The sequence below is a fragment of the Galleria mellonella genome, unplaced genomic scaffold (assembly GCF_026898425.1).
Source record: "Galleria mellonella isolate WM207_F2 unplaced genomic scaffold, CSIRO_AGI_GalMel_v1 utg64, whole genome shotgun sequence".
Lineage (NCBI taxonomy): Eukaryota > Metazoa > Arthropoda > Insecta > Lepidoptera > Pyralidae > Galleria > Galleria mellonella.
Genome location: NW_026442133.1, coordinates 9118242 through 9141845, shown reverse-complemented (window position 1 = coordinate 9141845; position 23604 = coordinate 9118242). Strand labels below are relative to the sequence as shown.

The 23604-nt window shown below is 30.0% G+C and overlaps 1 protein-coding gene across 2 annotated transcripts in view; it reads right to left on the bottom strand.

The window, feature by feature from the left end:
• Nucleotides 1-23604, bottom strand: part of LOC113509311 (pyrokinin-1 receptor-like) — a 105609-nt gene that overhangs the window by 7918 nt on the left and 74087 nt on the right. The window contains exon 5 of one of the 2 annotated variants that reach the window (XM_052900148.1): nucleotides 6743-6919. In XM_052900148.1, the coding sequence (XP_052756108.1) occupies nucleotides 6743-6919 (177 nt within the window). Of the gene's footprint in view, nucleotides 1-6737; nucleotides 6920-23604 lie in introns of both variants that reach the window. The other variant, XM_052900149.1, reaches the window with a different exon arrangement.

The window sequence follows — 23604 nt, the reverse complement described above, 5'->3', positions numbered from 1 at the left end:
AATATTAGAACACATAAATCATGTAAATAATAAACATGCGTTATTAGCTTACAAGGAACAATATTATACTATATTGTATGTTTATCAAATATATTATATTGTAGTCACAATTTCATTGACATAACTTATTCCTACACGAGGCAATAAAGCAACTTCATCCCGTTTTATGTCCCTCCTTTCTTCACTTCAGCGCACTGGATGTATATAGCATTTGAGAACCTCGGATTTCTCGTATTCTCTTTCAAGTTATTAGTCATTTCCAACCAATGAATCAAACAAGATAAATCTTCACTTCATAAAAAAATAACAAACGACATCCGAAGTAAAAATATTTAGAGTGTCCTTCAGCATCGAACAAAAGGTCGCGTAAATTGCAGCGGTTAGCGCTATAAATTCAAACTCCCATCCAAACAGCTTACTGAGGTAACGCACAATCAGAAATATGCAGATTTAAGGGTCTTCCACTAAAATACTATATATTTAGACAACTGTCTATTGTAGTATAATCATCATCATCATCGTCATACCAACCATTATCCATACACTGCCATAAGAAACGGCCTTGAGCCACCTGCATCTACTAACTTCCTACAATTCATTTGAGATCATCACTCCATGTAGTAGAGAGTCGTCCACTGCATTTTTCCGTACGGGGTCGTCACTCAAGAACCTTTCTTCGCCATCTGTTATTCTTTCTTTGAGCTACATAACTAGCCCATTGCTACTTTATCTTGCCTATCCTTCAGTTATATCTGCGGTTCAGTTATATTTGCGAATATCCTCATTTTGGATTCTATCATGCACAGAAACTTTGAGCATAGCCCTCTTCATAGTTCGCTGAAACTACTTTTAAATACATTATACGGCAACAGGTAAATTCATTTCAGTAACAAATATGTGCTTGAATGTAAAAATGATAATTCAACTTGGATTAGATTCTTATAAATCATATAGTTATAAATAATTAAAAAAAAAAACACTGTAAATTAGTTATGCGACTAAATATGTCTTGTTAATATTAGCCTTAATTAACTTATTGCGCATATATCGTTTTTGATATCTAGTTATTCATTGTGCGGTAATATTACAGAGAGATGTTAAACCTTTTTAAATTAAACTTCATTCTAGAAACTTCACAATGATTTAACGGATCGCGAGACGGAATGTTTTTTTAACAGTTCATAAATTTAATTTGAAAATAATTTTAAATATAGTTTTTACTATTACATTCAAAATAATACTATTTCTTATTATGTCGAGGAAGTAAATAAATAAAAAATAAAAGAATATATTCGTATAAATTAATGCAACATTCACAGAAAATGATAAAAGAAAAGAATTTGGCTACAATTATTATTACGATGACAACGTAATATGAAAATTAGTTCTTAATCATATATATAAAAATATATTTATTATAATATATATCATTATAATATTATAATAAATTAATAAATACAATATAATAGTAAATACATGCCGTATATAAATTAATGTAATAAACTGAAAAAAAATTCTAAACAACATATTTCAACTCTCCATTTCGTCAAATAAACATTTTCATAGAATTTTGTCAGAAGAAGAGTGAATAAATGAATACTGAATACTCACTGAATATGTTATATAAATAATACTCGTAATAACCATTTATAATAAAAGTAACCTTCATATGAATCATAAACGAAAAAAGATCCATATTGATTTATAACGATAATAAATATGGTTTGCATTTTTTTATGAGACAGACAAACTAGCCGTCAATGTAATTATGTTAGAAAAAATTACACTATCAGTATCTTTCTACCACACTGATGGAAATATAAAGGTAAAACCATTTCTCTTGGATCCAAAAAACGTAATATGATTGTTGGTGTCCTATTCACTAATAAATAAAAATCATTTTAGTACAAGAAATAAATTAAGATGTCTCATATCACTAATAGTAATAATAAAGCTCTACTTAAATACACCAATTGCCTGGTACTAAAGCTTGCGTTACAAAGAACTACTTAACGAACATATTAGGGTACAACCCAGAATACACAGACCCAGGTGAATACAGAATAGGGTAGTTTCCTTAATTAACCAGGACCTTTAGACAAGTGGCAAGCGAATTCGTCGATGGAATCGACATTGCTAGCGAGTCCGTGAGATAGAATGAGATAGCATCGACGAATTCGCTTGCCGCTAGTTTAGAGGGCCTGATTGAAAATAGATCCCGGGACCTCATTTACAGAAAGCAACGTTTCCACCACTATCTCACAGAGGTCATCATATAATTTGCAATTGATTTCTACAAATAGTCAAATCCACCTATTTATTAGATATATTTTGATTTAGAAAAATAGTCTACCTACTGTGTTATAAAAACGTTTATGTTTCATGTAATATTATTATTATAACTCTTTGATATCTATCTACATTCTAAAAAACTGTATGTAAATGAAATCTATAAGTTATTGGCAAGTAGCATCCCGACCCGACTTTGAAGGGGTATAAATTAGGATATATGGCACATACGAAAGTACATTCCCATTTAAAAGGCCTGTAGCACACCTGCAATGCCGTTGGTGTTGTGGGTGACCATGGGTGGTGTTAGTCACTTACCATCAGGTGAGCCGCATGCTCGTTTGCCCCCTGTGTTGTAAAAAAAAAATACAAATCCTTTGCAAAAAGTATTTGAAAGACAGTGAAACCAGTATCAAATTTCGTTATGTGGTGAAACAGAAGACGACTTTCTTTAATATTATCGCATACTATTTAAAATTTTGTGATTTTTAGGTAGGTTCTACCATACTCGATTAATTTTCTTAAATTCACATTTTCACAATTTTTGACAATGAATAAAACCTTATTCGTGTAGAAAACTATGTAGTAATAGAAACAAAAAAAAAACTAACCTTATAGCTTTACAGACACATTCCTACGTAATAGAATTCCGTAGACATTATTACTAACTTTTTATTCAATTTGTAAATGCCAATACCCTTACCTTACTGCTATCTCTGGCAAAATCTAAGAGTTATTTGTTATTCGATCTTGTTTTTCCACCATCAAATAGAAAATCTATTCTAACTCGTATAGTAAAATCAACGAAAATCATTGTTCCATCTTACACAAAGCTTTACCAAATCTTCATTTATATTATTGATACCTCATATAATAATTAAGATTAAATTAAGATTGTTACAATAAGAAGCAAGTAATTGAATCGTGACAGCATTATAACCATAGACTCTAAACGTAATCAACACGTGAGTAAAACCTATCTATTACAAAAGAAATAAAAACTTTTCCGACGTGACGAAGGTGAACAACGTCAATAGCATAGATATTATATTGTATTAAGTAAAATTATATAGCTTATTTCTTACAAAAATAGCTTGTAAATTCTTTGCTTTGAAATTCCTAATGATCGTGACATTAAGACAAATATGCCGAAAACAGGTTCCGCAACTATTTAATTTTACATTATGTAATAACGGATGCAATATTTGTATAGAAACGTGAAATTAGAATAAAAACGAAAAAAACTAAAACACAAAACGTATATTTTAATTTCTATGCTTCACATGGGCATAGTATAATATTTACTGTGAAATTTAACTATTTTTCTACTTTTTGCATTAAATATTTTACAGCACTAAGATTGCCTGTGAATTCTAGTAATAAAATTAATTGCAAAAGCAAAAATATAACTCGTAATGATTGTGCACCAGTCGACGTATTAATTTATAAATAAAACATGCATAGTAGTTTAACCCCCTTATTCATAAACGTTAATTCTCCTGTTTTAATTATTGGAGCGTTTTGTCTCTTTTCTTGTGCTAATTTTTCAATTTAATAGACAGTGACAAAACACTCTAATAGTTAAAATAGGTTTGTAGGATGTTTTAATTTTTATGAAAAAAGGGATAAGTGTTTTATTATAACAAACTTAAATGTACACCAAGAATTGATTTTCTTATTTTGCTGGCCATTATAGATAATATTTATAGATTTTTCTACATAATGAAGTTAAATTTAAATTGCTAGTAATATAAGCTACCAAGTCGAACTTCACGTGCTCCCTCTTGGAAACCATCGTGCTTAATTCCAGAAGTATTTATCGTGGTAGGCTAACTGACCTGCCTTTTCATTCTTACCTATCATCCCTAACAGATATCCCGCCAACGTATACCGTTAGCGTAGGCGAGGTTACCATTACATTATCATGCATTAAAAAAAGAATCATTTTAGATAGGAATGGATTACGGAGACTAACGGCCCGTTTTCTAATAACATACTCTACCACATCCACTACCACACAGTCCTCTTCGTTGTTTTCTGGTAAATTTGTCACGATAAACAAACTAACCTCATCGTCATTTATTAACTCTCACTTGTACCTCGCCAACGTATAACATAAGCAGGGTAAATATTTCATATTCATCCATTTAATAAATTTCAGATAACACATGTACTATTCCGCAAATTGTTTATTTATTATATTTAACCGTTTTCATTTTTATGGCATGATTATACTCAATAAATCCCAGCTAGTAACTCAAAGCAATATTCTAATAATAACGTTACTCTTATATTAATACAATATTTTAATATATATTCCGAATTTTTCGTATAAGTACCGTCCATGTAACTCGAATATAAAAGCTATTATAATATTTACGTACCCATATACCTACATAACTACTGTCTATAATTAAGTAGATACGTAATTAAATATTAAGTAACTTACAAATCATTAGTGAGATCATCTTTATTAATTTATCGTAACTATGTTAAAAAGAGCACGAATTTCTATAATTTTCACAGGAATAATAAATTTGGATTATAATATATATAATAAATATAAAATTAATAAAAAAGTATGTAAATCAAATCGTTTAAAAATCAAAAGTTATCCTATAGATACCAACGTAGTAGGCAATAATTTGTTATTCACATATATTTTTTACTTTATTTCTGTCATATTACACATTAAACAAAATTACTACTATTTATCTCCTGAACATTACGCTGTATACTGTAATACTACATGCAAATTTGTTTAACTTACAACATACGGTATTAAAAAATAAAATGGTGTACATTTTTAAGATAATTAATAGAAGTTTTTAAAATCTTATCACTTATAGATTGTTCCACTTTCATTCTTTAGTAATAAATATTGAAACACGAGATAAACAGGTTGTATTCTAACCCTATTATTCATAAAAAGGTCAATCTTCTTATAAACCTAATTTAACTAATAAAGTGCTTTGTCCTTTTCTTTCATGACAGTGACGAAACACTAATAGTTAGAATAGGTTTGTAGGATGTTTTAGTTTTTATGAATAAAGGGGTAAATTAAATTGATTAATATTGGTTTTAAATCAGTGTTCTGACAGTGATATATATGGATATTTTCTCAGAAAAACATGAGTTAAATAATTACAAAATAATTTTGAGTCTCACATACTAATTAGATAGCTAGACGCGCCGTATCAATGTGAATAAAATGTTCAACTTCACTGTCAGAACGATTCTTAAAAATGGTATTTATAATTCTGATTTCGTTCTGTATTATTATGATTTATATTGATTCAAGTTTTCTTACATTTTAATATATACAATCTAATATATAATATATATTAACTTGATCCTAAATGCAAGGAAAGAATTCGATGGAAAATTTAATTAATTTCGGTCTACCCTGAGCGTTTAAAAACTAATTTGAAATGATCTAATCATTTCAAATTAGTTTATTTTAAAAGTGGACGATTAACACGAATAGCACTATCGGATATCACATGAAAATATTTCTTCTTTTTTTTAATTATTTCTTCAGATAAGAGTTTGTTAAAATTTGTAATAATATTCAAATATAATTATTATTAGTACTTGACTGGTCGTTTTTTATTTATTTACATAATGCGTTACACAATCATATATCCATCCGAATTATACAATGTATTTATTTTCATAACACATCATAAAAATAATTTAATATTTGGAATAAGTAATATTTAATCATACATACAAGTTTATTTAATTACAATTTATCTGACTGCCAAGCATGATTTTTTACGAAGTACTAACTGTACCCCGCAGCTTTGACCGTGGTCATATTATTGTAATGTTGAATAATCTTTAAACTTCCCCAAGAAATAAACTATCAACTGCATTTTTTTATCCGGCTGGTAGGTCCACAGATTAGCGCATTCATACAAACTCTTCTGCTTTATTTTATTAGTATAAATAAATGAATAGAGAGTTCTCCTACATGAAGAATACCGATTTCATTTTTCACGTTACGTTCTGTAAACTGCAAATGTATATATAACTAATTAACAATATTTAGTTACGTAAATAGTGTTTAGCAAACGCAATTGCAATTTAGAATATATCACAATTGTAATAATATTTTTTTTAATATCATTGTACATGCATACTTAGCTCATCCATGTTTCATGCGAATGGCTTCGTGCGAATCGTCCACTAACATATAAATGTCACAGTAATACTGTTCTAATATACACAGCCTTACTACGTATCACTCGTAAGTCTTTATAATTGGCAACAACACGAAAAAAAGAAAAAAAGCAATTTATTAGAGAACATACACGCTGGATGTAAAAATGTTAAATTGAGTATTATAATATTATGTTTCTAGTCAATGCATTTAGACAGCCAACGTTGCGTTGTTAGTGAAGAGACCACAACCGCAAGCCCAACTAAATTTGGTTGTGCCTGACCTCACCTGCGCTCTTGAAGGCGCATCGTAGAGCTGGGTGGTGGCTGTGTTGAGCCGCTGGAATCTTCGTGGGTGATGCTCAGAAGGGCACGCTGCGCGTTGTTGACGGAAAGCTTGAAGTGCACTGTAAGTGCGACGCATCCGCGGTCCGTGTCTACGTCCTAGCCAACTCGATAACGTTACCTGCACAAAAAAATTGATGTGGTAAATATATGGTGTAAAGGTCTCCATGATTTTTTTGTGTGATTCGCTTGTATAGGTTGATAATAATACATAAGTCATTGCATGGTCATATAAGGAGACTTTGTACAAAATTAGCCAAGCGAAGCAACTCGTTTTCCTGTTATATTTCACTTCGAAGGGAGTGGATATCAATATAGTATATCATAACAAATCAAGATTATATCACTGTGTATCGCCATGTGTACCCCAGAACAGAATGGGCTACCCCTTCCTTTCCCTAAGGGAAGGCGAGGGATGGGCAGAAGCATCCCTCTTAAAACATCTCTAAAAGCCTAACTGCGGTTACCAAACCGCCTACTAAGCGGCAACGACTGGCAAAGCTCCCCTTATATGGAAGGCTTATGTTTAGTTGTCTATTATTATCGGCTGAAATAATAATAATAATTATAGCACTGCTGCGGCACAAGTCTCTCTCATAAAGCGAGTACCTAGCATTACCATGACTAAACTTAGTATTGGGTTTTATTACTCTTTTTCTTCTCTTGCATATTATACTGTATTCTAATAATCGACTTTTATGATAGCTTGGCATGACAATTTGTGATAGCATATTATAATGTAGTCCGTTATTGTGAGTCCGATATCGGCGACTCTTACTGTTTCCTTTAATGCACTCTAATGTAAGTAGCGAAACCAAGTCTACTTTTAAAGACTCAAACTGAGTACAGTGTAGTTATTCATCTGGATGTGGATCAAGGTGTTAAGAATCATTCAAAGGTTCAACATTTCTCATCTCAACCTGTCTGCAACTACATTTCCCTTAGTAATCCTTAGTATTTTGTTAAGAAATGCTCTTTCAGTGAATTAGTATATTCCAATGAATGAAAAATCTTAGAATACCTTCAAATTTGGTATCAAGTGGTTAGTTAAAATACCTTACAAATTTTCGATTGACTGGGCAATCGAAAATTTGTAAAGTATTTTAACTGCAGGTCAAATAGTGACCGAACATGACCTTGATAACAACAAGTTTTATCTCAACGATAAAATATCAAAGTCCACGCAACAGTTATTTGTGATTTAAGTAAGTACCTACAATTTAATATCAGGTATTCGAACGTCGAAACTTAGCGTTAACTTGTTAAACGAGTTTCCGATATTTATAAGCACCCGCCAATATCCGAAGCCGTAAAATACACAGGATTAAAGGAAAATCCCAATAAGTTAAAACAAAATTTTTGATTTCAACAATAAATCTATTATCTATTTGATCTTTTATTTGAAAATCTACAGTTACTCTGTATCCATATTATTATAAACTAGCGAACCCAACTCACGTTGTTCTGTCAATGTTTAAATTGGTAGCTACGGATAGTTTGTACGAGAAATAAATATTGGACTTTTCAATTCTTTTTAATTTTAATTAAAATTTTATTTTTAATTTCTCTTTATAAAAACTTTTTTTGTACTTTGAAGAATAGTTGAAAAAAAATGAAAAAAAATTGCTGTAGCGATATTCCAGTTTTGAGTTTAGAAACACATTTAACAATTCATATATAAATACAGATGACACAAATTTTATATGAAAATGATACTTGCATGGATATTAATAAAAGCTATTTATTGATAGTGAATCCCTCTCTCACTGAACTTATTCGAAATATCATCTGTAATGCAACATTTTAAATATTTTTTCGACATAAACCTTCACTGCATACAAATATTTGTATCTATAAGTCTGTTTATTATTAATATGATCGTTGTCTATGTATTACAAATTATACAATTGTTTTCTATGTATTACAAATTATATAATTGTATTTAAATAGCTATGAGTAATAATTATTCCAAACCAACAAACGCTTGTACTATTCTGCAATGGAATTGCAGATACAGGTCGTTGTATACATGCAGCAATGAACAATTAATTATTCAAAAAATAAATACTTATGTCATTACATGAAGATACATTTTAATTTCAGTTTACCGAAACATCATGCCGTGCACGAAAATTAAAGGGTTTTATTTAATTGCATACATTTTTCGTATCTACTTTATCGTGACGACGATTATTCCCGTCCCAAATTATACCGTTTTATTATAAATTGTAAAAGCTTTTATGCATATTTTTTATAGTACACGTTCATTTAAATTTTTCGGGATAAGTCCAAGAGAAAGATACGAATATATACTTATTATGACGTTTTTTTAATTCATCACGTTCATGAACTTTTCTGTTTGTTGTCGCGCAAGAGTAATTCTATGTTCACAAAGTGTCTGATTTTATCTTCGTATTTATATCTCGTGAAAGAAGTTATATGTGAATGTATACAAACAAACGTCCATTTATAAAACAAACAGTATATTTATTCCAACTTCGGACACATTTGGGTCATGACCGCTACTTTTAGCCGACTTTTATAAAGAAAAGATTCTAAATTAGTCTGTATTTTTTACCTCTTATATAAAAAATATAAACTGATTTTGATGGTCTTTTACCAAATAGTAATGACTCCCATGTTATTCCAAATTATAAAATAATAAAAATTACCACTCAAAAATAAAAAAAATCAAAACCCTTATAATAATATATTACCTACTCAAAGTTGAATTCTCAAAAACAAAATGCATATTTATAGAAGTAAATATGTATACAACATAATGTTTATTAATACTTGGAATACATAGAAAAGTTTTTCAATGCCTAGCTTATAACTAGGCATCATAACGAAAAAAACTTTTATCAATGAAAGTCTATTTATTGTAGTTAATATGACAATATAAGCCGTTAAGAAAATAAAAAATACTCCATACAAAATAACAAAGTAAAGAAGCTAAAACTGTTTTAAGAAATTATTAATTCTAATATATATTTTTATGTTTATTTACGCCGTATTGTCACTAATAATGATGAATTTTGATGTTAATTTTTTTTGTAGAAAATATTTACTCTCATTTTGAATTTATACTGATAATGTTCAAAATTTAAAAAAATAATAGAATCCAACGTCGTGAACTAGACTGACTATCATGACCAGATAGAACCTATATATGTAATTATGAAAGTGCACGAATTAAGACACGTACAATATTTAAAAATGTTTTATTAATTTTGGCTGTCTCATAGGGAATCAAATGTAATGATATTAGATATCCACTTAAAAATTGATTATAATTAATTCAACTTTAATTAATGCTAATTCTAAAATAGTAATAGAATAGATAATAAAAAAACATAAACTATCTATATATATGTACATAAATGGGGCATAAATTTAATAAATATGCATATGAGAGTTATTGAGTCCCATATGTACCTATATGACTGAAAACAAGGAGGCCTAGAAAACCTAAAAGAAAGGGCATTTACATAAAATATTGACCATAATTTACGAGCAGCCGCAGACCGCATAAAATCCCGCCTTTGCCCTCTAGCATTGCCAACACAATTTATGAATAATGAAATTGCCCATAGAACATCATTATAAACGTTTTGGTAAGGAAATGTAATAAATATGGTGTCTTAATTTATTTTACTTTTGATTCCGTTTTCAAAAACATACGAGAAACTATTTCTTAGTATTTTCTAGCGTTAACTTCCTAAGATTAGAAAATAAAATTCCATATGAATTTTATTTTCTAAACCTTGATGTACAAGAAAATAATGACTACTCAACAATCAGCGAAAACTGCTCAACTGAGGAACGTGAAATGTTATACACGAATTTCCTAGTACCGCAAATTTTGTGTTAACATAATTATGTTAGAAAGAAAGAGTAAATAAAAAAAAGACCAGCTATTATGTTATTAAAAGTTATGGAGTCATTGAAAGAGTAATTTAAAGTAACAAATACCTACTCTCACCATAACTCAAGAGAACTTGATGAAATCACAGGAAAATTCGATTGTAAAATAAGTTTCATGGGAATTTATGTCTATCATATTTACTTTATGCCACAGATTAAAAACTGAGACTACCTGAGACTTTTTTAAATGGTGTCATATAAACAAAATTAAGACGAACTTAACAAAATCCCATTTACATATAAAAGTTTTTAGATTTTCTCAATTGTCTTTACATTTAATATTCATAACTAGCATTTTAGTAGTAAAAAAACTACTTTTAGATGGCGTATCAAGATAAAACATATACAATATTTTAATTCAGTTGTTTAGAAATATAACTGGGAAAATTGCATCACTTTTAGTACAATAGTTTTTGTTGACGCGTTTTTGAGACACGGTGTATCTATATAGTCTAAAGGGACAGAGTACATAATACCATGATTTTGATAAATAAAAAATACCTGAAGTGTCACAGAGTACTCTATTATATCCCTGAAGCCATTCCTCTCTGCTTTCGACTACTTTCGACTTGCCATCCATTACAATTCTATATTGCATATAAATGTGCATACAAACAACCAAAAAACTTACCCCTTTATTCGAGTTTCATTCGATTAAAAGATATTAATAAGACAACATACAATTCCGTAGTTGTTTGAATGTTTTAACTTCATTGTTCTCACCTAAGTACTTTGAGTCTATGTCTGAAGCAATTTTGCATTTTAATGTTTACTGAAAGCCACGGGGGAGGAGCACGTTTTTGCCACTTTGTAGAGTCATTAATCTAGCGAGAAAGGCACTTAATCATGAAAAAATAACATTCTTGAAGTGAATTTATCTTTGATAAATAATAATTCATTTGACAGGACTAGTTAAATATTTTTTTTATTCAAACGAGAATAATAAATACCACTAGAAATATTACACAACATCAACAAGTTCCAAACAAAGTAGAGATTCTACTATGGACACTGGACAATAACTATGGACACTAAAGATGACTTTTCTCACAAATATGTATTGTACATAGAAAACATCAAGATCAATACAAACAGTACTCATGAATACAAATGTTTGTATTATATGAGGATCGAAACCGCAAACCATCGGGAAGTAAAGCGATGTGTTGAATGACTAGATCACCAAGGTTGACTTAATAGACAGTTACCTACGGTGCATCAAAAAGAATTTATAAAAGATTAGCGGTTCTATTAACACTATTTATTCTTTATAAATTCACCATAACATACATTAAATTTTAATATTTAACGACATAAAAACCATAATGTTGCTACGACAAATTTATAGAGGTGCCCAATGACCTATGCCTAATAATTTGATCTATGCATTGTTTTTTTGTAAGGAAAAACAAGCTGAAGTGGCATTAGGCTAGTCACATAGCTCGAAGAACCGACAACCAATGGGGAAAAAAGATTCTTCAGTGGCAACGCGGCAAACGCAGTATAGGACACCCCCCAACTAGATGGAGTGACGACCTCAAATGCATTGCAGGAAGTCAGTGGATGCAAGTGGCTCAGGAGCGTTCTTTGTGAACTAAGGTAAGTGTGCTGCCATCCTCAGGAACTTACTATAGTTTTCAAAACCTATTTCACTTAATATGTCATTCTCAAAGAATATAAAAATTACATACAGTGAAAATGAAGTAAGTTGCAAAAGGAAGTACAAAATTTTACAGGACAGTATAACAGTTCTATTTTAGCCACTTATTATAAATTTCTACTATTTATATTAGATTCATCACAATATTTTAAAAATCAGTCCTATCTACTCGCTCGTTAATCTGTGAAAAATATATCTATCTAGTAAAATATATACAGTGGTACCTCGACATACGAGTTTAATTCGTTCCATAGCCTTGCTTGTATGTCAAATTGCTCGTATCTTAAAGCAATTTTTCCCTATTGAAATAATGGTCGTATCTCAGATCTTGCTCTCATCTCAAAGCAAAATATCGCTCGCTCGGTGGCTCGTATCTCAAAATACTCGTATGTTAGAGCACTCGTATATCCAGGTACCACTGTATATGATTTCCATTCGATACATTGGCGAACTATAAATAGTAATAAATCCCATAGAATTGGGAAAACTTAATGTGTCAAATAAAAATTTACATCCTTAGTGATGTTTAATATTAAATCTTAAATAATCTATTATTATAAAATCAAAATGTTTTTTTTTTCTTTTTTGGATTCTGTTGAAAATAAAACTTAATTTTTAAATACGTTTGTTTTCATTCTAAGTATATTTCAATAAAACCAGCACTAGCTGCGTAATTCAGTAGACCATTCCACGAATACATGAATAAATAATTAATCTTACTACCGGTTATAAAACCGGACATTAAAATCCTTTAATATATATATATATATATATATATATATATATATATATATATATATATATATATATATATATATATATATATATATGTGTGTGTGTGTGTGTGTGTGTGTGTTTATGCCTAATTTGGTTATATTGTACCAAAACTGATATACAGACAATAATATAATATTATGTGAATCTTTTTTGTTTCCTGCTGACCCTTTTGGTGTGAGTAGATACGTGTCGAGTTTAAGCAATAATGAGGGAACGAATCGTAAACAATCGGTTATTATCGACACATCACGATTTACGGATATCGTAAAGATGATGATTAAGATAGTTGCTGTCCATCACCATTCGAAATAATAAAAGTAACATTTTCGCAGAAATATGGACATTTTGTTCTCGTGAGACACTCGTAGCCTTTATTCCTTTCAATCACATTTCTTTTTTTATGTAAGACTTGAAGTAGCGAATAAACTAAGGGTCCTCCTGATAAACAGTTAAACTCTACAGACTTGATGACCACATTATCCATTAAGACCTAAGCAAACGAAGAATATTTTCTGCGTACACAATTCCTTTTCGTGCCATGAACTGCGTGCGTTATAGCACATTAATACATATAATGCAGTGCATTTTTAGACGTCTAATAGTGACCGAACTAAATTTTACGCCGAATATTGTCACTCGTTACACTTAAGAATCCGAGACTACAAGGCAAATATAAACGGTTTTTTTTTTTTTTTCCGGAGAAAATATCCCTCACATTTTAAATATTGTACACAATTGTAAAAAATACACAACTTCATTGCACCACGTTGTGGTTCAATCCACGTCGAAGGGTCGGCAATAAAGAAGCAGGCATGTAGGTACTATTTACCTGTTAAGGCTTTTATATCGTGTTAAGTCCCGATTATGTATTAAAAATATGTGTAAACAACGGCAAAGTATAAAAGTAACTAAACTATTCCTCATTTATACATAAATGTAAACATTTATTGGCAATACCTAGATAGGGGAAAATGCTTCTAGAAAACATAAAAAAATGTATTTCCTTTCTGTTTTTATTCCAAACAATTAATCAACCTTAGTAAAAAGATATAAAAATCTATCATTTCGTTCTTTATAGAATCGTAAAAGTAAATTGACCCTTAAATCTAAGTTATTTCAGAATAATGTAATAATAATAAAATAAAACTCCATAATTAATACCCTGAAATAAACATATACAATCCTATTGATAAATTATACGTCTACACTAGTATGTCTAAAAATAAAAAAAATTTACATGTGTATACTGGATATACAATCTCATACTAAAGACACTAAAAATAAAATACTTATAATATAAATACAAACTAACTTATAAACAAACTAATATTTTGTTTTTTAAATGTAATGTTGAAACTTAAATAAATTTAATTAAATTTACGGTTAATATTCTTCTTTACTAATATCTTAATATAATATGTTTTTAGGTTGTATTGGGGACAATTTTTAAGTGACTTCCGAAAGAAGAATAAATCGTTTAATTTTTTTTCTCCTACTCGTATATGAAACACAATTGCGCCACCAATTCTAAACAGATTTTCATAATTTCTTTTTGCAAAGGATAATGTTTATTTCTGTATTGTTTTCGCTTTTAATTTAGTGACGATTGGAGCAGCTGTTTATCTTTGCAATGCAAATATATATATTCTACATTTGTTATAAACATATTATAAAGTAGTTACAAGAAAGCAACTTTTTAATTAATAATGTCGTGTAGTCGTATATCTCCGTAATGTAACCTCGGCATTTGTTTTAATTTTAAATTTACCTGTTACAAACTTCCTTCCTAGTTATTATACTTAATTTATAATGTTGATATGTACAAGCTTACCTTACGTTTTACAAATTTAACCTTAACAAACTTCTAAAGCTGGGTACTATGAGTAGGTACAATTTTCACTTGATAAAGTTTAAACAACTTCAAATTGAAAAAAAAAATATCAGAAATTTATATATTTGTATTATAAATAGTATCCACACTCCAAGAAATAAATTCACTTGAATAAAACGTTGTTTTTTTTTAATATCTGCATGCAGTAAAACTTAGGTATAATAAAAACCTGTAAATCTTCCATAACAATAAACCAGTTACAAAATATTTCAATTAAAATATTTAGTATAGTTACGATATCTACGTTTACTAATAATAAAGAAAAGGTTTACAACCACATCTCTTACAGCTTCAATTATTTACTATAGTAACCCATTACAATCCCATCGCTAGGCATGGTTTGCTCAGAGAAAGATTTTTACTAAAAAATGATAATAGAATAGTAACTCTGTTTGGGCTACCGATATATGCTAGTGATGACGGATCATCAGTGAGGAATAATAGGTGAAGACTGCTATCACCCGTAGTATCAATACACTTTATGCATGCACTTAGTCACTCACATTACATTTTCTTTTCTTTTTTTACAGCACCTCGCTCTGCAGATTGTAAAAGCAAACCAATGGTAATACTCACTTGTACATATGTTTTAGGTCTATAATATTTAAGTTCATGCAATGTAATAATTATAAAAAAATTAACTTAAGGCTCTTGTTAATCTAAAAAAATAAACATTTGTTGGGAACCGTGCAGACCTGACGTCAGACAGATCGACCTGATAGGCAATTATATACCCTATATACTAGCAATAGGGCCTCTTGTCTCCGTTACTAACTCTCCTTCCCCACCCTCTCCCCTGAGGAGGGTATTAAGCTAATATTACTTGTTATAGAGTTTTATTTCGTGTTTTCCATCTCTTATACTGACGTATTGTGTTTTGTTTCCATAAGCAACTTTTACTTTATCCTGGAGATAAAACATAGTAATGACACTTTGTATTCATACTCTGTCACCAACATGAAAGTTTGAGATTGTTTGCTTTTTATTAATACAGGGTGGCCCATAAGTCCTTAGTAATGAAAAAAATTAATTAAAATAAAACTAATTACACTATGAATAATATTTTTATTTGTAAATATAGCTAGAAAAACGGGAATTATTTTTTGTAAATAACGTCGTCCAAATGTAATCCGTTACAGTCACGGCACTCTTGCAAACGCCTTTTGAAATTGTCGATGACTGCGCGGCTCGTCACTGCTGAAATGCTTGCCATTTCTCTGCGGATGTTTTCTTTTAGGTCATTAATTGACCGCGGGTTAGAGTCGTACACTTTAGCCTTAAGGTAGCCCCACAAAAAAAAATCCATTGGAGTCAGATCCGGGCTACGTGGTGGCCTGAAATGTCTCCTCTCTTAGAGATAACTTTGTTTGGAAAAAGTTGACGGATAACGGGCATAGCAGTATTGGAGGTGTGGGAAGTTGCTCCATCCTGTTGAAACCATGTTCGAGCATTAAAACCTGGAAAGTTTTGCAATTTTTGTGTGAAAAACTCCTCGATCATGGCCACATATCGCTCCGAAGTAACAGTAACAGCACGCCCTCTGCCGTCCTCAAAAAAGTAAGGCCCTATGATGCCATGGGCTGACATAGCGGCCCAAACTGTAACTTTAGGGCTATGTAAGGGCTTCTGGTGCTTAAGTTTTGGATTAATCGGGCTCCAATAGCGGCAATTTTGTTTACTAACATGTCCGTTAATGTGGAAGTGTGCCTCATCAGAGAACATTATGTTATTGAACGAAGTAAACCGATTAAACATTTCATTAGCATAATTCACTCTCTGAATAGCATCAGTTTCTTTTAATTCTTGCACCAACTGAATTTTGTAAGGGTGCATAAGTAAATCTTTCTTCAAAATCCGTTGTAACGATGTCCTGGATACGTTTAATGCACTGGAATGCTTACGAGTTGACTGTGTAGGATTTTCACGAATAGATTGTGCCACTTTTGTTCCGTACGTGATGTCCTTGGGCGACCCAACCGCGGTTTATCTAACGTCGAACCGGTCTCCTCGAACTTATCAACCCAATTCTCAATCGTTTGGAGAGCTGGGGTGTCATCAAAGTTGTGTAAACCTTTGTGTTCTCGAAATTTACGCCTCGCAACGGTTACCGAATTGTTGTTTTGATAAAACTCGCGCACACAAAACGCACGGTCCGCTCCGGTGAAACGCTCCATCGCGACTAAATTCCCAGAAACCGAAGTTACTGCCCCCGCTTCCCCTGCACCGCTCACGCGCGCCATTTTCGTTTAATTCAAATTTTACTTTTCTAAGGACTTTTGGGCCAGCCTATATAACATTACTATATTAAAATTATAAGAATGACACACTGCCTAGCTTATTTATCTGACTGCCTGTTTGTGTTGAAAAGCTAGGAAATAATATAATTAAGTTTTGGATATCCTCTTAGTTTATATCATTATATTTGTAACCGGTGTAGCATATATATTAATCCTAACAGATTATTATCAGGTATTTTCATCAATTCTAAATCTTTAGGCTCTAATATTACAATTAATGACAGTGAATTTGTTTGTTTAACTTAACAGCTCAATAGCGGACCAATTACCATGTCGTACTTTAAAAATTGCTTTAGTGAAGAACATTAGTTACATATTATCTCAGGATATAGAAGGATTATAAATATGAAAGTGGATTTGTTTATTCCTTTCGTCATCACCGTCGTTTTTGTATTAAAATTTGGTATACATATATGTAATATAGCAGGCTACTTTTTATCACGATAACGTGAAAATAGTCTCAAACCCACCTTGTATTTAAATAACAACGGATTTACCTTGCATCCCGCTGATATTATGTAAACTTTGGAACCAAAAGCTTATGATTATATATGTTTCAAACATTCATGTCAAATTGTTAATACAAATATTTAACTCGGCAAATATGATAAAAATCCTTTCAAATTCATATCAAAACTAAACATTATTATATTATATTACACATCTGTACACTTAAATTTTCTTCATTTTACAAGACTCATATTTAAATAGCTCCAAGATCACTTTCCTACTTTTTTCTACAAATAAATTTTATTCCTAGGGATGATTTATTCTATTCCCTTGCTTGCTTATTCCACAAAGCGAACCAACTAAAAAAGTTTCCGATCCTCTTTTTTCAATATTCGTCAAATTCGTTAAAAGCTACAAAAAGACTAATAAATATAGAATATGTTCGATATATTTCAATTGTTTTGTGTATTTTTCTTGCTAATACTTTTTACTTTACTATATTTTATTATACATTAGAAATTTGTCTAACCACGAAATGTAGAATTATTTATATTCCTGTTATAAAAAAAAATACACCTATTAATATAGTTAAGATTTGTTAAAAAAATAATACCAAATGTATCAAATTATTTTGACAACAACAATAATTGTTGTATTAATTCATTTTTTCACTAACTTGTAATATACGTACTCATCGACAGTCAACAGCCAACAGCGATTAGAATAATCTTAACACTAGATAAAAATTGAAACTTGCTATTCCAGAGTATCGTTTAGAAAAAGTTAATAGGCTATTTATGGGAATGGGCATTAAATGTTATTATAACATACCGAAAGATAATATAAATATATTTTTTAATAAATTTAAAACTGTTATTAAAAACATTTATTGAACATTGTGCATGATGTTAGTCGTCATGCACAAGCTTTTTAATGACCATGTAATTTTAGACATAGTGCATTTAAATAAATACATATAATGTTAACAGAGATTTAAAAGAGTAACTATTGATTAATTTTTCATCGTGCCTTCCACCAAATTGTTTATAATTACTCCTCTCCATCCAAAGGTTGCCAGGAAGAGATCGCTCTTAACGATAAGGTCGCTCATTGTTTTCTCATTGTGATTTTTTCTTGTAATTATTTATATTTATAATGAGTTTACTATTGTAATCTTTTGGAGGAAACAGTCAAGAGTATCTATCTATCTATCTATTGAGTTACTTGAAGGTTCTCAACAGACATCAACTTTCCGAACCCCGTATTCATAAAATAATAACGATTTGAATGAAGTGCTTGTAAACAAGCCTATTTGAATAAAGATGATTTCAATTTAACATTTTAATAAGTTTTAATACTTATCAATACTTGTAATAATATAATTCCGAAATAGTAAACTGATGTACTATTCTTTTTTTTTTTGTTACCATTATTATTCGAATTTGGAATGTATTTTTTCTGTAATTCACACGATGATGATGCGCAATTATTGTTAATGTATAATAATATAATAAGTATCAGAATAAGACTTAATAGACTGTGTGTTAAAGGGATTTAACAATTAAAAATAATAGTATAATAACGGATTTTCATACAATATTGGCTTCATCATCATCACACTGTTTCAAACTTAAGACAAACTCTCTTCCTTGTTTCGGGGAAAGAAAGTGGCCACTTTCTGCGTAAGTGTAATATAAGAGATAATTAAAATGTCTTGTTGTATTTGAAACCTATTTAGGGAAAAATAATAAATTATAATAGGTACCATGAAGATGTAAAAGAAATTAATATCAGAGAATACTTAAGTAGATTATTACTAAAAATTACTGCCATCTGAATAGATATTATTAATTTCTTTGATTTAATATTAATAATTTCTATTTTCATCACATTTTCTATGTAATTCTAACTAAAGAAAGTTGTAAACTTTCAGCTGTTCGTCAGACAAGCACTCGTCATTTAATTTAGCATATGCGTAGTATTTGAGATGGAGAAAATTATAAATAAACTACAACTAGGACACATAATAGCACTGTTTCTGTTCTGTGTTTTAGAATAAAGTTTTTAACCCAGTCAATCAATACATGTCAATAATTCCCGGTTGTAAGGAAGAAGTCACTTGTTAAAACTAGTGACAAATAAATAACGCTTGGTCACATACTAAACGTCTCGTAATCGTGACGATTCACATTTTCATAGTAACAGTCGGGTTCTATCTCTCCCCCAGAATGTCTTTGATCTGATTGATCAATACGACTGGGTGTCTATTGCCATTATTTATGTGTGTTTACACTTCGTCACACCATATAGGAAAACGTAAATATTTTTGTTAGTACAATCTACTCATTTACCCTATTAGTGGGGAAAATAAATCTGTAGATTATGTTTGTTTCTGGGAGGATATAATACCACAAATCACGAGCGTGGAACTGTTATTGTGTGTTTATAAACTTCTATTGATGATGATACTATTTTATACTTTTACTGGGTCGTCTTAAGAGGTCCTCTACGCTAAGAATGGCAAGGATGATCTTTTATTAAATTTTGTCATTGTTACTTTCGTTTTTTGAGTAAGTTATTATAAACAGGAATTATAACTATAGAAATATGACATACATAAATTGAAAAAATGCTTTCAAAAATTGTTTACTGTAAAGATTTTATCAGTTTGCTATTCGATTTAGATATATAGATGGACGATCACGTCCACACTATCTATATAGTCTATATATATATATATATATATATATATATATATATATATATATATATTATTATCATGTTGCATGAAACATTTCAACCATTGCCTAACAATCTCCGTAGTAGAACTTAGGCAGGCATTGCCTTGCACAGTGACGTTTCGGGTTCAACTCTTATCAGGTCCATTAAAAGAAATCCTTCCTAATTGTCACAGACCTAGGTATTCTGGACTGTACCCCCACATAACCATTGTCCTTTTCCCTAAAACATTTGAATCCTTTATTTGAAGTAAATAAAAGATTATAAGTAAATAAAAATTATAAGTAGGCACCAAAAAAATGAACAAAAGGTACATTTCAATATTTTTTTTATTATATAATATACAAGTTATACGCAATTTTTTTATTAATATATATTTACATATATAAATAAGACATTTTTTTATTTGTCTGTCTCCTTTGGACGTTTTGACTAATGCTCAACTTAACGTCACAAAATTTAGTATAGTGGCAATCAATCTATCCCAGTTATGCAGACATAGTCGTGTGAACGACTAGTGTACTATAAATGAAAACTCATTAAATAGCATATTAGCAGTCGTCATATCAATCAATCAAATTAACTGTGTTGTCCCGACATAGAATTGGCCACCGTTTTTATCCCCGTGGGTGTCTTAATAGGCGGCTAAGGAAATCTAATGGTCTAGAAATGGGCAACAGCGTCCCTCTTTAAAACATCACCAAAGCCTTACTTTCTTAAAGGTGAGGTCTACGTTCAGCAATCGGCAATAAATCAAATTGTCTATCGTTAAAGTATGCTATAAAATAAATAAAGTTAATATTTTTTTAGTTTGCAAAATTTTAAATAATTTTCCAAGGACGTCGTCAATAAAAATTAGGTATGTAGGTCCTATTTAACTATAATCGTAATACGTAAGTCCCAATCGTGATTTTAATAAAATAGGTGTAAACAACATGAAAGTTTAAAAGTAGCTATATTTCAATAAATTATTAAACACATTTTGAAATATGAATATAATTATTGGAATATAATTTTCATATTTTCAAATATATCTGTAGTAATTTAAACTACTAACTGCTGTTCCCATCCGCCTGCCAAGCGGGGCAACTGCAACTGCAAAATCCCCCTAAGTCCGTACTGTTGAAGTGAGGACTGCTGACCGAAAAACTCATATAAGGGCCATATCTAAAATAGTAATTTTATATACCTATAGAATAATTAAGGAATAATTTATTGTTTGTTATTTTTTTCTATGCTCTCAGAAATATAAACTTTGATATAATAGGGCTATCTGAAGTTAGAAAAATGGGTTGTAATATTGAAGAATACCAAGATTATATTTTATGTTATATTGGACAATCAAAAGGTTTATATGGAGTTGGATTTTTAATAAAGAAATCATTGAAAAACAACATAGTTAGTTTTACTGGTGTCTCTGAAAGAATAGCGCTACTTCAATTAAAATTCGAAGATTGGAATATATCAATAATTCAGGTATATGCACCAACAGAGAGTAGTACAGAAATAGAAATTGAAAAATTTTATAAAGAACTTGAGAAAGCACATACTTTAACTAATAACAAACTGATTGTAATCGCAGACTTTAATGCTAAAATAGGATATCCTAAGAAAGAAGAAAACATCATTATGGGCAAATATGGATACGGAAAAAGAAATAAACAAGGCGAACGACTAATAGAATATGCTCTCGAATATAAACTATCGATAACAAATACATTTTTTAAGAAAAAACCGTCCAAAAAATGGACTTGGCAATCACCAGATGAAAAAGTAAAAAATGAAATAGATTTTATATTGACGAATATGCCAAAACTAGTAACTGATTGCGAAGTTATAAATAATATAGAATTTCCATCTGATCACAGACTTGTAAGAACAACTTTACAATTAATATTACCGAAAAAAAGCAGAATTAAATTTAATAATATACCAAGGATCCCGAAACAGAAATGGAGATAACAAATTTCAGGAACTGTCTGAATTCTCGTATTGAAGCAAAAATAGAAGGAATCACAAATGTCCAAAATTACTATGATGTAATAGAAAAAGCAATATTATATAGTTCAACGATCAATACAAATAGTAGAGTTAAAGAGAACAGAAATAAAATATTCAGTGAAAATTCCAAGTCCCTAATAAAACGAAGAACAGAATTGGCATTTACAAAAAATAAAACAAAAGACATGAAAGTAGAATTAAGCCAACTGTATAAAGAAACAAAAAAGTCAATTAGGAAAGACTATAGTGATTATAGACAAAAAATAATTAAGAAAAATTTAAAAAAATATAAAAGCACTAAACGAGCTTTTAAAGAACTAAACCTGCATAATACATGGATACAAAGGCTAGGTAACAAATCCAATACAATAGTATCCAGAGACGATATATTAGTCCAAGCAACAAATTTTTATAAGGAACTTTATACAAAAAAGGACGAAGAATTTAAAGTAGAACAAGAAATAAAGTGCACTAGTAAAATAAAAACTATCGATGTAATACACGAAAATGAAATATATGAAAGAATAAAACAACTAAAATCTGATAAAAACCCTGATCTAGACAGAATAAGCAATGAAATTGTGAAAATTAGCACACCTGTTCTACTTAAATACCTTACACAGCTTTTCAACATGATATTAGATACTGAAATAGTACCAAAACAATGGTGTATGTCAGATATCGTATTATTGTATAAAAAGGGCAATCCATTAGATATAGCAAATTATAGGCCAATTAGCTTACTTGTGAGTATATACAAACTCTTCTCATCTATAATATTAAGACGAATAACAAAAGAAATTGATAGAGCACAACCGATAGAACAAGCCGGTTTTCGTTCAGGATTTAGCACAATAGACCATATACAAACATTAGAACAAGTAATAGAAAAATACAATGAATTTAATAGACCTTTATACCTAGCATTTATAGATTATAATAAAGCCTTTGATAGCATTAGCCATAATTCTTTATGGACTGCCCTGAAACAATTTAATGTAGATCAAAAATACATAAATATTTTAATATACATATACTCAAATAATTATAGTCAAGTTAAACTA